The sequence below is a fragment of the Rhamphochromis sp. 'chilingali' genome (assembly GCF_963969265.1).
Source record: "Rhamphochromis sp. 'chilingali' genome assembly, chromosome: 2".
Classification (NCBI taxonomy): domain Eukaryota; kingdom Metazoa; phylum Chordata; class Actinopteri; order Cichliformes; family Cichlidae; genus Rhamphochromis; species Rhamphochromis sp. 'chilingali'.
Window position 1 is genome coordinate 9,537,804 of NC_137930.1, and position 15,303 is coordinate 9,553,106.

Here is a 15,303-nt window from a genome sequence, read left to right on the forward strand (position 1 = left end):
ACATCCCAAGTCACAGACAATATCCCAAGTTACACATAGCAAGCTTTGCAGATTTTTAAAAATATGATAAAAACTACTACAAAGAAAAAGAATTCTGAGTATATTCTGCAAAACAGTTTTTTCTAGAGGTTCTTTCTGTTGTGTAGAAAAATTAGTTGTAAAGGGACATAGTATATGTGTGTCAAAGTTTCTAAAATTGTCAGACGTGCCAAAATGAAGCGTGTCAGATCCAAACCAAAACCAAAAAAAAAAATAAAACCCACTGAAATGAAAGTGAAATAAATGAGAAGCTTGAGATTAGAAAAACAAACTTAAGCTTCGTTTTATCATTATTGCACTTACTTAGCAAGAGAGTTGGAAATGTAATATATTTGTCCTGTATGTGCTCGATGACAAGTTCACATTGTTGCTGTGGCCTCAGTTTATTGGGATCATAAACACACCACATGATAGAGCTTGACTTGCTGTCACTGTATCAGGATGAAGGAGCTAATCAAAGATACCTAAATGCCAAATTTCTTAGGTTTGCCATGATCACGAAAGCTTCTTACATGCACACACATATATATATATATTATTTACATTAAAAAGTATTATTGACCAGCACAAGTGTCAAAATAAACATTAGAGAATCCAAATTCCAAGACTGTGTTTTTACCGAGTGAAAATTTCATGTCAAAATGTTTAAGAAGTTTGTCATACTAAAGACTGTGACATTTCAGTGACTGTATTGCACAACAAGTGGAATTAGGTTGACATTGAAACTGCAGTGATGTGCATGTGCCAAAAGTGGACTTGAAGCTGTGTCTGCAGAGTCGGTTGAAGTGTTAATAGGTTGACATATGAGTGTGAATGCCTGAGAGATATCTCTTACAGCTAATCACATGAAATTATTTGTATAATTTAGTTATTATGAAACTATTACACAATGGCATTACAAGTTATTGATGACAATTTAAAAATCATTTTCTGTTTGTTAATATTTTTAATTAAAATTAAAAATATATCCATTAATAAAAGTTTGAAATGTGTGTTTTGTCATTAATTGGTCCAACCATTTGACAAGGGACTTGACATGAGCTATTTTAAGTAGGGATTATGAACAATTCAGGATGTGCATTTGGTGATGGAAACATGACACATGAGATCTACGTACTAGCGACAAATGCTAAACTCATGTACCCATCAGCTGTCTTCCTGACCATATTTGGTTTATGTTATATATTTAACTTATGCGTTGTAAGCAAACACACTGAATGCATTCATATCTGTGTATGTAGTAGAAGACGTGAAAGTTGTTTGTGCAATATGTTTATGTGTTAGATCACTCTGGCCCAACAATTATGTGCTTTTAAAATTATGAAGTGTATAAAAACATTAAATAATTAATTACCTATAAATTACCTATAAATATATGTATATAACTTTTTTCCACTTATAAAAAATGCATTAGACAAATTGTTTAATCTTCAGTAAATATGAATTAAATTTTCTTATTATTGCATATGTTTTATAAATCATTGGTAGCTCATTCAAAAAGGTTTGTAATAAAAATATTGTATCCAACTATTGCTCTGCATTGTCTTTTTATTCTTTGCTGTAATTAACAATAACATTTTTTCTATAGACATAAGAAAATCTCAGCTGAGTGCAGCCTGTCACCAGGTGGCAGAAAGCAAGCAATATTCCTTTTCAAAACAGACACTGGGTGCATATGAGGATGCAAATTAGGGAGAAGAAAATCAAACAGAAAAATCTGGATATTCTTGCTAAGGACCTACATCACTCGAATCATCCTAGTATTTATATATTATAAATTTATCAAATAAAATTAACATTTTTAATTAGAAAGATAGAATGCAAAGTGTCTTTTTGTGTTTTTAAAACCCCTATATAATTTATATTCATGCTAATTCAAGTGGGGATTATTAACAGTGTGCATTTGCTGATGGAAGTATGAAACATTTGATGCACGTACTAGCGACAAATGCTGAACTCAAGTAACCATGAGCTGCCTTCCTGGCCGTGTTTAATGTATGCTTTGTAAGCAAACACACTGAGTGCATTCAAGTCTGTGTGAGCTGTAGAAGATTGTATTTGTGGTCAGATTATCAATATTAATATGAATATCAACACCTTAATTATTATATACTTTGGCAGTATAGTTTAATATTAATTAATGCTAACTGTATATGTTTGATACGTTATTGATAGCTCATTCAAAAAGGTTTTTTAAAGAAACAGTCTGGAAATCTAACTATTGTCCTGCATTTGTCTGTTTATTTATTGTTTTTACCATAATTATGAATAACATTGCTATTGCCCCACATATGATTCTCCACTGAGTGCAGCTTGTCAGCAGCGCTCAAAAAGTAAGCAATGGTTTCAAAATGAGCCTTGTAAGAAGGCTCACTTTGTTTCGTAAGGCACACATATTATTAGCTGTGCTAAAACATCTACAAAGCAGCAAACACGACATTCATTTGTCACAGTGTTTAGTTGCCATCCTTAACCTACAGTAAAAACTTGACCTTGTACTTGGCCTGGCACCGCAGACTTGACCTAGTGTTAATAAATTCCAACACACAATTCCCACTTGAAGCATTGAACGTTGCCATTCCAACATATATCTCTAACTAATCTGTGTGGCATGGCAACAGCTGTGGCCAACTTGGATTTATGGCATTCCAGAAATGACCCTAAGACACAGAAAGAAACTGTTGAATTGTATAAAATTGTTTCAGTGTCTCCTTAATTATAAACCGATGTTTATAGTTTTTAATGTTTTCTTTCATGTTTTTATATCCTCATCCTTCTAATGAAGCATCCTGAGTCTCAGATAGCATCATGTATGAGCTTAGCTTGCAATTCAGGTTGTGATTGTATCAAAAGAGAAGTGGGATATCTTTGGCATTATCCTAAACTGCTCATGAAAATCAGACATTTTTGCGGTTACTTTCCCGTCTTAATCTAGTTGGTAAATCAGTAGGAACATATTACAAATACAAATACTTTGTACTAATAAATTAATAAGAAAAACAAACAAAAATATTTCAAAGTTTATACAGGTCAATGGAATTAAATGATAGTAAATCATTGTGTAAGTGTAACAATAAGGTACTGTTCAAGTCTATCTTCAAATATTATTAGAAAATAGACTTGAAGTCTCTAAACACTGGAGTTGTGGTTACACTCATACACCGTCAGTGAAAAATGAGCCGCTTTGCAGCCTGTGCAGACAGCTGTTTTCATTAAAAGTTCAGCTGTAAGTAGATCTTCATCTGTGTGACACTGTCCTGAAAAATACAGCTGAAATACAACCTGTAGTGTAAAATATGGCAAAGGCAACCAGGGGGAATCATTGTTTTGGAGATGCTTCATAAAATAAATCAGCTTCACAACTGCAACTTGAAAAAACACAAAGCATTTTTTGGAATCCCCTTTTCTTTTGCACCTTGTTTCTTTAATGTGGACATGATACTTTGAATTGTTTTTAAGTGAGAAATCCTTTGCTTTCTTTAAAAATAGCTTTAATTAAAGGATGTTTAGAAGTGAAAGCTGATGTACAGTATGTCCTTGCACTATGTTTCAGCGGATGTCTGCTCACTCTGGTATCCACACCACATTTGGCATTTCTCCCATATATAACTTTGTCGGGTAAGCATGCTGCATTGAATATAAGCAGTCCGCGAGAGCACATCACTCTGTGGTAGAAGAAGAAGACTTTTGCTTGTGGTAGGTTTGTCTTCTATCTGCTTTGGAACTGGTAGTATCTTCATTATTATTATAATAGTACTTAAATAAATACATTTATTTACTTTTTTAAAAACAAGTATTTTCCAAGTAATTGACAATATCTCATATGTGTTCAACAGGATTGTGCAATATAACATACTTTTGACAGAAACAGAGTCAGGTATGGACAACTTTTAACTATTTAAAATTGTCAGTATTTTATGTTTTATATTATTTATCTTTGGGCAGCACGGTGGCACGGTGGTTAGCACTGTTGCCGCACAGCAAGAAGGTCCTGAGTTCAATTCCAACATCAGGCCGGGGTCTTTCTGTGTGGAGTTTGCATGTTCTCCCCGTGTTTGCGTGGGTTCCCACCGTCCAAAGACATGCAGCTTGTGGGGATAGGTTAATTGGAAAAAATCCAAATTGCCACTAGGTGTGAATGTGAGTGTGAATGGTTGTTTGTCCCTGTGTGTTGGCCCTGCGACAGACTGGCGTCTGGACTGGCCTGTCCAGGGTGTACCCGCCTCTCGCCCTATGACAGCTGGGATAGGCTCCAGCACGCCCCGCAACCCTGCAAAGGATAAGCAGAAGCGAATGGATGGATGGACGGATTATTTGTCTTTGATGTTAAGGTGTTAGCTGTCCACTCACAAGAACTCAGCGATAACTCTAACATATTTGTCTAAGATTACACTTATTTGTCATAACATCATAGAAGTAAACCGCCACCATGAGTACGGACGCAGAGATGGCCGTTTATGGCAAAGCTGCCATTTACCTCCGTAAGCCAGAGAAGGAGAGAATTGAGGCTCAGAACAAACCTTTTGATGCCAAGTCTGCCTGCTATGTGACTGATGCCAAAGAGCTGTACTTGAAGGGTACTATCATCAAGAAAGATGGTGCCAATGTCACCGTCAAAGTCTTGGACACTCAGGAGGTCGGTATTATAAAGTTAGAGTTTACTGAGAGTCAGATGTGACAAATTCTCATCGTGATCAATGTGCTGTTGCAGGACAGGACAGTCAAAGAAGACGACGTCTCCCCAATGAACCCTCCCAAGTTCGACAAAATTGAGGACATGGCCATGATGACCCACCTCAATGAAGCCTCTGTGCTGTATAACCTCAAAGAGCGTTATGCAGCATGGATGATCTATGTGAGACTGTCTTCCTAAGAAGCAAAACTTTTAAAATTACTCTTCTAACAGCAACTGTTAATTAACATCCACTTTTTAAAAAATCTCTTTAACCACTTTTAGACCTACTCTGGGTTGTTCTGCGCCACAGTAAATCCCTACAAGTGGCTCCCAGTGTACGACTCTGAAGTCGTCGCTGCCTATAGAGGCAAGAAGCGTATGGAGGCTCCACCCCACATCTTCTCTGTCTCTGACAACGCTTATCAGTTCATGCTTACTGGTATGCCTTTAACTCAAAAATCAAATATTTAATCATATATATGGTGATAACTACAGAAATACATAGTGAACTCCTTTTTCATTTTAACAGATAGGGAGAACCAGTCTGTCTTGATCACGTAAGTGTCACATTGTTTGACTTTGTTTAAAATAGTTCAGCATTTCGAACAAACTCTTAAAAGTATTTGTCTACACCCAGTGGAGAATCTGGTGCCGGAAAGACTGTGAACACCAAGCGTGTCATCCAGTACTTTGCCACTATCTCAGTTGGTGGAGATAAGAAGAAGGACCAAAACAAAATGCAGGTACACAAACGTGATAAGATTAGTAAAATCATTACAAAATATACTTCAGTAAGAAAAATAATTTTCTCATATATTTCTTAAACCTGGGTTTAAGGGGTCCCTGGAGGATCAGATTATTGCAGCCAATCCCTTGCTGGAGGCTTACGGTAACGCCAAAACTGTGAGGAATGACAACTCTTCTCGTTTTGTAAGTATGGAGTGATCTTTAGATAGGAGAAATAGTGTTATGATTGTTGCGTGACTTTGACAGCTCCTTTTGTTCCAAACAGGGTAAATTCATCAGGATTCATTTTGGCACAACTGGCAAACTGGCTAGTGCTGATATTGAGACATGTAAGTGACAAATTCACAATGTGAGTAGCTCATCTGACTTTGGGACAAACTGTGACTTCAAAATTTGATCAAAATCTGCAGATCTGCTGGAGAAGTCTAGAGTGACATTCCAGCTTCCCGATGAGAGAGGTTACCACATCTTCTACCAGATGATGACAAACCACAAGCCAGAGCTGCTTGGTAAGCAGCAAAACCAATGTTGTTGCACAGTTCTCATTTTAAACAATTTATTAAACACTTGTGTTTTATTCTTTTTTCCAGAAATAGCCCTCATCACAACCAACCCCTACGACTTCCCCATGTGCAGCATGGGTCAGATTACTGTGGCCAGCATTGATGACAAAGTTGAGCTGGAAGCAACAGATGTGAGTGAGATTTGATTTATAATTAAAATATCAATGATGTTTGTCTTTAAGAAAAAAAAGTGTTTATGCAGTGTTTTATGTGGACACTTTTGAACAGAATGCTATTGACATCCTGGGCTTCAGTAATGAGGAGAAGATGAGCATCTACAAAATGACTGGTGCTGTGCTTCATCATGGTAACATGAAGTTCAAGCAGAAGCAGCGTGAGGAGCAAGCTGAGCCTGATGGCACAGAGGGTGAGTACTTAGTTAAAAAAATACTTGTGAATAAGAGCAGTATGGTTGCCAATTAGACTAAAAAATCCTTGTCACATACTGTATAATGTATGTACTGTATAATAATGTTATAAATTGCTGTTTTCAGATGCTGACAAGGTTGCTTACTTGCTGGGTTTGAACTCTGCTGACATGCTGAAGGCTCTGTGCTATCCCAGAGTGAAGGTCGGAAATGAGTATGTCACCAAGGGACAGACTGTACCTCAGGTAAATGAGACAAACTGGTACAAAAAACATGCGCTGCTTAAATCAGAGCGTATTTGGATCAAATGAAACATAATCATGTACCAGATTTAATAGATAATTATTTGCCAGGTATATGTTTGTTAAATATTTGGTCTTAAATGCATTTTGTGATTCAATCAAATTTTCCCTTTTTATTTTTTTAGGTGCTGAACTCTGTGACAGCCCTGGCCAAGTCCATCTATGAAAAGATGTTCTTGTGGATGGTCATCCGTATCAACCAGATGTTGGACACAAAGCAGCAAAGGAATTACTTCATTGGTGTCCTGGATATTGCTGGCTTTGAGATCTTTGATGTAAGCTTTATTGCTAACAAATGGGGAAACTCTACTTCAATTATAAGATCCCGCTTAGTGATTTTTTCCCTACCCTTTTCTCCCCTCACAGTTCAACACCTTGGAACAACTGTGCATTAACTTCACCAATGAGAAACTGCAACAGTTTTTCAACCACCACATGTTCGTCCTGGAGCAAGAGGAGTACAAGAAGGAGGGTATTATCTGGGAGTTCATTGACTTTGGCATGGACTTGGCTGCCTGCATTGAGCTTATTGAAAAGGTATACTTCAAGTTCATGTTTGAATCTTATATCTTTTTTGTGTCAGTTTTGTTATAATAGAGGAAAAGTGCCACTTGGTGACATATCTCTTTTCTTTACCTTCATCAAGCCCATGGGCATCTTCTCCATCCTTGAAGAGGAGTGCATGTTCCCCAAGGCAACTGACACATCCTTCAAGAACAAACTATATGACCAGCATCTTGGCAAGTGCAAAGCATTTGAGAAGCCAAAACCTGCCAAGGGCAAGGCTGAGGCCCACTTCTCCCTGGTGCACTATGCTGGCACTGTGGACTACAACATCGGTGGCTGGCTGGATAAGAACAAGGACCCACTGAATGAGTCTGTGCTGCAACTTTACCAGAAGTCCTCAGTTAAACTGCTGAGTCTTCTGTATCCACCTGTAGTTGAAGGTATGATGTAACTGAAAACATACATTTTCCATATTCTACATGTTATTAAGTTTTGTTTGGTATTACGAGTCTCACAATGTTTTTAATTACAATTCACAAACAAAAAACAGAGACTGGCAAGAAGGGTGGCAAGAAGAAGGGTGGCTCCATGCAGACTGTGTCTTCACAGTTCAGGGTAAGGTTTGAGAAGTAAATTAAATGTAAAATAATACATTTTTTATTTTTACTTTTCATGACAAAAATGTACTTTTGTGTACCTACAGGAGAACTTGGGCAAGCTAATGACAAACCTGAGAAGCACCCATCCTCACTTTGTGCGTTGCCTGATCCCTAACGAGTCAAAGACTCCAGGTAACCCAACATAATTTGTGTGCCTGCATGCACAGGTTTGGATTAGAAAACAGCAAATTAGTGTTTGTTCACAGTATGAACTCAAACATTTTTGTTCTACAGGTCTGATGGAGAACTTCTTGGTCATCCACCAGCTCAGGTGTAACGGTGTGCTGGAGGGTATCAGAATCTGCAGAAAAGGTTTCCCCAGCAGAATCCTCTATGGTGACTTCAAACAGAGGTGCAATTAATATCCTCGTGGACTTTTGATTCAAAATATGATAAGAAAATGCTGACACTGACAAATCACTCTCTCACAAAAGATACAAGGTACTGAATGCCAGCGTCATCCCTGAGGGCCAGTTCATTGACAACAAGAAGGCTGCAGAGAAACTGCTTGGATCAATTGATGTTGATCACGACCAGTACAGATTTGGACACACTAAGGTAAACAGCCTGATTGCATTACTATAGATCCATGCATGAATATAAAATTACTTTTTTAATTTTTAAAAATCTGTCTGCTTAAAACAATTACTTTTGGACAAAACTGAAGGAAGTAAGGTCAGTGAACTGGATGAAAACTAAAAAGAAGCTCAAGTAAAACATCAACAAGTTTCCATCCCCAAATTTCAATAGCCCTGGATTTATTATCATAGTTACACATGAAGTTCAAATCAAAATTTTCCTATTTTTTCTCAAAGTACATTTAATCAACTATTTGACACATTTATCGTTATGTTTTCTTTTTTGTTTTAAAAATTCTTATTATTTTATGTGGCTCATTTGACATAAATTATGCTACTTTGTGCACACATGAGATATTGTATGGTAGACAATAAACCAACTCCCATATGTAATGCAGACGTGTCTACACAGGAGGCACAAGGTTTCTCAAATAGCATGTCATTAGTTTAGCAAGCCTTTCACTGTGTACGTTCATAAAATTCCGCAAACCTGATGTAGATTTACATTTACTTTCTGAATCATTTCTAATTGAATGCTTACTATAATATAATTCTCTCTTGTGATCATTTAGGTGTTCTTCAAGGCTGGTCTCCTGGGTACCCTTGAGGAGATGAGAGATGAAAAGTTGGCAGCTCTGGTCACCATGACTCAGGCTGTCTGCCGTGGTTTCCTCATGAGAAAGGAGTATGTCAAAATGACGGAGAGGAGGTATGTTGAACACAGCAATTAAGAGCAATGAGCCAGAATAAAAACAGTGAAAAATAACTTTGTCAATAATGGAAATCTCTTGTGCACAGGGAGTCCATCTACACCATCCAGTACAACATCCGCTCATTCATGAATGTCAAACACTGGCCATGGATGAAGGTGTACTACAAGATCAAGCCTCTGCTCAAGAGTGCTGAAACTGAGAAGGAGCTGCAGCAGATGAAGGAGAATTATGAGAAGATGAAAACAGATCTGGCTGCTGCCCTGGCCAAGAAGAAGGAACTAGAGGAGAAGATGGTGTCCCTTCTGCAGGAGAAGAACGATCTGCAGCTCCAAGTGGCATCTGTAAGTAGATATCAAGAGAAGCTGTGCCCTTTTATTTTGTTACCATAAAATGTTAACGTGTTCATGTGTGTTCTTCCAATGCAAACTAGGAATCAGAGAATCTCTCAGATGCTGAGGAGAGATGTGAGGGACTTATCAAGAGCAAGATTCAGCTGGAGGCAAAACTCAAAGAGGTAACTGAGAGACTGGAGGATGAAGAAGAAATCAATGCCGAGCTCACTGGCAAGAAGAGAAAGCTGGAGGATGAATGCTCTGAGCTCAAGAAAGATATCGATGACCTGGAGCTTACCTTGGCTAAAGTAGAGAAGGAGAAACATGCCACTGAGAACAAGGTTTGACATTTGGATTATACCTAGCAGATTAAACAACATGTATACAACAATACAGTCACATGTTAATAACACTGTAATTGCAAATGTAGGTGAAGAATCTGACTGAAGAGATGGCTTCTCAAGATGAGAGCATCGCTAAGCTGACTAAGGAGAAGAAAGCTCTTCAGGAGGCTCATCAGCAGACTCTTGATGACCTCCAGTCTGAGGAAGACAAAGTCAACACTCTGACCAAGTCCAAGACCAAGCTTGAGCAGCAAGTTGATGATGTAAGTTGAAAATGTCACAGGTGATGGCAAAACAGAGAGAGAAAAGAAACCTCTTCTTGAACAAGAGAATAACAAAGTCATGTCATTGTGCAGCTTGAGGGTTCTCTGGAACAAGAGAAGAAGCTTCGTATGGACCTTGAGAGAGCCAAGAGGAAGCTGGAGGGTGATCTGAAGCTCGCCCAGGAATCCATTATGGATCTTGAGAATGACAAGCAGCAGTCTGATGAGAAACTGAAAAAGTACTTTCATTTTTTCCCCCTTTATGACAAGCATCCTTCTAAGGATTGGACATAATATGTACATTTATTAATTATGCAACTTATTATTTTCACAGGAAAGACTTTGAAATCAGTCAGCTCCTTAGCAAGATTGAGGATGAGCAGTCAATGGGTGCCCAGCTTCAGAAGAAGATCAAGGAGCTTCAGGTAGATGATACATGATGTTACATCAAATGATAGTCCATACATATTTTCTGCGTTGTACTTTAAATTTGAAAGTTTACTCAAAGGAGACACACATCTAATCCAACAGGCTCGTATTGAAGAGCTGGAGGAGGAGATTGAGGCTGAACGTGCTGCTCGCGCCAAGGTTGAGAAGCAGAGAGCTGACCTCTCCAGGGAACTTGAAGAGATCAGTGAAAGGCTGGAGGAAGCAGGTGGTGCAACTGCTGCTCAGATTGAGATGAACAAGAAGCGTGAAGCTGAGTTCCAGAAGCTCCGTCGTGACCTGGAGGAGTCTACTCTGCAGCATGAAGCCACCGCTGCTGCTCTGCGCAAGAAGCAGGCTGACAGCGTTGCTGAGCTGGGAGAGCAGATCGACAACCTCCAACGTGTGAAGCAGAAGCTTGAGAAGGAAAAGAGTGAATACAAGATGGAGATTGACGACCTGTCCAGCAACATGGAAGCTGTCGCTAAAGCAAAGGTAAACAACAAAATGCATTTATTTTAATACTTAAATCACCAGCAAATAGTGATGATATAAAAGCTTGTCACTGATGAATCTTTTTCTCCCTCTCTAGGGAAATCTTGAAAAGATGTGCCGTACTCTTGAGGACCAACTTAGTGAACTGAAGGCCAAAAACGATGAAAATGTCCGTCAGATCAATGATTTGGGTGCACAGAGAGCACGTCTGCTTACTGAAAATGGTTTGTATAAGACAACATGCAGTGATCCGAACTTAGTCCTTTATAGTGATCTTCTGTTTTCGATAGAAAAACTGAACACAAACTAAAGTTTGATGACTATTTTTACACAAGGTGAGTTCAGCCGCCAGATTGAAGAGAAAGAAGCTCTCGTCTCTCAGCTGACCAGAGGCAAACAGGCCTTCACACAGCAGATTGAGGAGCTGAAGAGACACATTGAAGAGGAGATTAAGGTAAGAAACACTTCAATGGAGGCTGGTATGGCTTACCAGACAGAGCAGGTGATCCCTATGCTGTAAGGCCCAAGTTTGAATCCATCATAAATGGTAAAAGTGCGTATAGTTTTTTGTTGGTAATTCCGACATTTTGCTCATGCAATGATGTGTCTTACACCAGGCCAAGAATGCCCTTGCCCATGCACTGCAGTCAGCTCGCCACGACTGTGACCTGCTGAGGGAACAGTTTGAAGAGGAGCAGGAGGCCAAGGCTGAGCTGCAGCGTTCAATGTCCAAGGCCAACAGTGAGGTGGCTCAGTGGAGAAGCAAATATGAAACTGATGCTATCCAGCGCACTGAGGAGCTTGAGGAAGCCAAGTGAGTATTTAGTTAGTAAGAATGTGAGCAAAAAACAAGTAAAACAATAAGCTTTTACTGAAACAATGTTTTTTCATAAAGGAAAAAGCTGGCCCAGCGCCTTCAGGAGGCAGAGGAGCAGATCGAGGCTGTTAACTCCAAGTGTGCTTCTCTGGAGAAGACCAAACAGAGGCTCCAGAGTGAAGTGGAGGACCTCATGATTGATGTGGAGAGAGCTAATGGCCTGGCCGCTAACCTGGACAAGAAGCAGAGGAACTTTGACAAGGTACCATCATTTACTTTGCTTGAACAAGACACAAACTCATGGTTTCTCTTAGTATGGGTGAATAACTGCATCGAATGTATATATAGGTGTTGGCAGAGTGGAAACAGAAGTATGAGGAGGGTCAGGCAGAGGTGGAAGGAGCTCAGAAGGAGGCTCGTTCTCTCAGCACTGAACTGTTCAAGATGAAGAACTCCTATGAGGAAGCCTTGGATCAGCTGGAGACCATGAAGCGTGAAAACAAGAACCTGCAACGTGAGTTCCTACTATGCTGTGCAAGTAACGTGTGTTCATTTTTAATGTCTTAAGACTAAACAATATCACACATGCCTCTGCAGAGGAGATCTCCGATCTGACTGAACAGATTGGTGAGACTGGAAAGAGCATTCATGAGCTGGAGAAGGCCAAGAAGCAGGTGGAGACAGAGAAGTCTGAGATCCAGACAGCTCTTGAAGAGGCTGAGGTAAATCTTTGTCTGAGGAGCTCCTCTGAAAATAAATATTCAGTTATACACAAGTAAAATCTACAAATGCAGAGATGAATATCTTTTCATATTCATTCTTTCATATGATTAGGGAACTCTGGAGCACGAAGAGTCTAAGATCCTGCGTGTTCAGCTGGAGCTCAACCAGGTCAAAGGTGAAGTAGACAGGAAGCTGGCAGAGAAAGATGAAGAGATTGAGCAGATCAAGAGGAACAGCCAGAGAGTGACTGACTCCATGCAGAGCACTCTGGATTCTGAGGTCAGGAGCAGGAATGATGCCCTGAGAATCAAGAAGAAGATGGAGGGTGATCTGAATGAGATGGAGATTCAGCTGAGCCATGCTAATCGCCAGGCTGCTGAGTCCCAGAAACAGCTGAGAAATGTCCAGGCACAGCTGAAGGTATGATAGAGCACATAGCTGTTGTACACAAGTGCATTTTTTTATTCATGTGAATATAATTTTGATATTCTTTTTTACTAGGATGCACAATTGCACCTGGATGATGCTGTCAGGTCTCAGGATGACCTCAAGGAACAAGCTGCTATGGTGGAGCGCAGGAACGGTCTCATGGTAGCTGAAATTGAGGAGCTTAGAGCTGCCCTGGAACAGACAGAGAGAAGCCGCAAAATCGCTGAGCAGGAGCTGGTGGACGCCAGTGAGCGTGTTGGTCTGCTGCACTCTCAGGTGAACATTTTTGAAGAGACACTTTAATTGTTTCTTTAGACAAACTTAAAATGAACATCCTAAAATGTAAACTTTCCATGTCTTAGAACACAAGCCTTCTGAATACCAAGAAGAAGCTTGAGGCTGACCTGGTTCAGATCCAGAGTGAAGTGGATGACACTGTTCAGGAAGCAAGAAATGCAGAGGACAAGGCCAAGAAGGCCATCACTGATGTAGGTTTATACACATGTCCACTACGACGATACAACTCAGCTTTGTCTTCATCACTCTGTTAATTGAGGTCATGTTTTCAAGGCTGCTGTGATGGCTGAGGAGCTGAAGAAGGAGCAGGACACTAGCGCTCACCTGGAGAGGATGAAGAAGAACCTTGAGGCTGCTGTTAAGGACCTGCAGCACCGCCTGGATGAGGCTGAGAATCTGGCTATGAAGGGTGGCAAGAAACAGCTCCAGAAACTTGAGTCCAGGGTAAGAAGAATGTGCAACTGAAAAATATGTGTGAAAACACACATATATAAACCATGGATTTTAAAAGTTTGCTCAATTTTCTGAAGGTGCGTGAGCTGGAGGCTGAGGTTGAAGCTGAGCAGAGGCGTGGTGCAGATGCTGTTAAGGGTGTCCGTAAATATGAGAGGAGAGTGAAGGAGCTCACCTATCAGGTAAAGCACATTAACATTTTACATCCATCCATTCTGTTCCACTTATCCTTATCAGGGTCGCGGGGGGCTGGAGCCTTTTCCAGCAACCAGTGGATCACATTTTTAAAATGTGTTTTCTTTTATAGACTGAGGAGGACAAGAAGAACATTAACAGGCTGCAGGATCTGGTTGACAAGCTGCAGCTCAAGGTGAAGGCCTACAAGAGGCAGGCTGAGGAAGCGGTAAGGACCACACACAGAAAAAAAACCCCTCAACTCTATGTCAGATTTTAGTTTTGTGCAAACAAACTGTCATCGTTTTGGACACTAAGAAATTTTGACTTATTACAATGTTACAGGAGGAGCAGGCCAATGTCCATCTGTCCAAGTACAGGAAGATCCAGCATGAGCTTGAGGAGGCCGAGGAACGTGCCGACATTGCCGAGTCCCAGGTCAACAAGCTGAGAGCTAAGAGCCGCGACTCTGGCAAGGTAAATGTACACACACTTTAGACTTTGCACAAAGTTATAAGAAGAAATATCCCAATTCTGCTTTGAATTTCATAAAATTGGCTACAGACAATAATTTGATTTGTTTTCACTGAATGCTCTGTTTTTATACACACAGACCCATATGTACTGTTTTCTTTTGTTCTACAGGGAAAAGATGCAGCTGAGTAAAGCACACGTGTGAACTGTGCATTTCTAATCATATAATATGATGTGAAATACACTCCAATAAAATATTTTTTATCACAATTTCCTGTCTGTGATATTTTCATAGTAATAAACAAGAGAGTAAACATGACACACGGGTAATCTAAGTGCTAATGAATCTTTACTGAGGTATCCTGCATTCAGTTATTAATTTAGGCATGAATACATAGAAGTATATCTCAATTAACATCTTAGAACTTTGAGCACAAACAACTCAGAGCGAAGATACTCCAGAGGGACTCGTGAATGTAGATAAGAAGTTAGAGACAGTGGTTTGGGAGGGAAAAAACAATCACAATAACCTGCACTTAAAGAATCAACATGAACATAAATAAATAGGTAACATTAATAACTTCATTCAAAATGCATTCTTGTGTATTTTAAGCTTTCTTTGTAATCCAGTGCTCTAGCTTGAAAAACATACCCCACATAATCCGTTTCAAATTCAGCTACAGAATGTGTGCAGTGAAAAAAAGTGACACACCGAGTTTGAGAAGAATGTTTAACAAAGAGCTTATTTTACTCATTGGATCACATTTTAAAAAGAGCCTGGCTTTCTGCATAACAATCATAATGAGGATTCAAAACTAATCGTTGCTGTTCGTGAAGCACATGCTAGCTGAATGAGACTGGCATAGCTAAAATAAAAGCAATACAACACTGTACCTGTATATTACTCACCTGACCATGGGTTTTT

At 39.6% G+C, this 15,303-nt stretch overlaps 1 protein-coding gene across 1 annotated transcript; it reads left to right on the forward strand.

Annotated features, from left to right (window-relative positions):
* Positions 1-4,468: 4,468 nt before the first annotated feature.
* On the forward strand, positions 4,469-14,570 carry LOC308391673 (myosin heavy chain, fast skeletal muscle-like; the record flags this gene model as incomplete). The annotated part of the gene is made up of 39 exons (XM_080874331.1): positions 4,469-4,675; positions 4,751-4,894; positions 4,997-5,153; positions 5,244-5,271; positions 5,352-5,457; positions 5,552-5,644; positions 5,727-5,790; positions 5,872-5,970; positions 6,052-6,155; positions 6,253-6,391; positions 6,519-6,637; positions 6,820-6,969; positions 7,061-7,231; positions 7,341-7,641; positions 7,752-7,816; positions 7,905-7,992; positions 8,095-8,212; positions 8,295-8,418; positions 9,011-9,147; positions 9,237-9,492; positions 9,582-9,824; positions 9,914-10,090; positions 10,184-10,329; positions 10,425-10,515; positions 10,622-11,011; positions 11,109-11,235; positions 11,347-11,465; positions 11,629-11,825; positions 11,907-12,090; positions 12,177-12,342; positions 12,426-12,550; positions 12,663-12,971; positions 13,053-13,256; positions 13,343-13,468; positions 13,551-13,721; positions 13,808-13,912; positions 14,038-14,133; positions 14,250-14,381; positions 14,550-14,570. The coding sequence occupies 39 exons, from the start codon at positions 4,469-4,471 to the stop codon at positions 14,568-14,570; spliced, it is 5,799 nt and encodes a 1,932-aa protein (XP_080730457.1).
* Between the last annotated feature and the right edge of the window lie 733 nt (positions 14,571-15,303).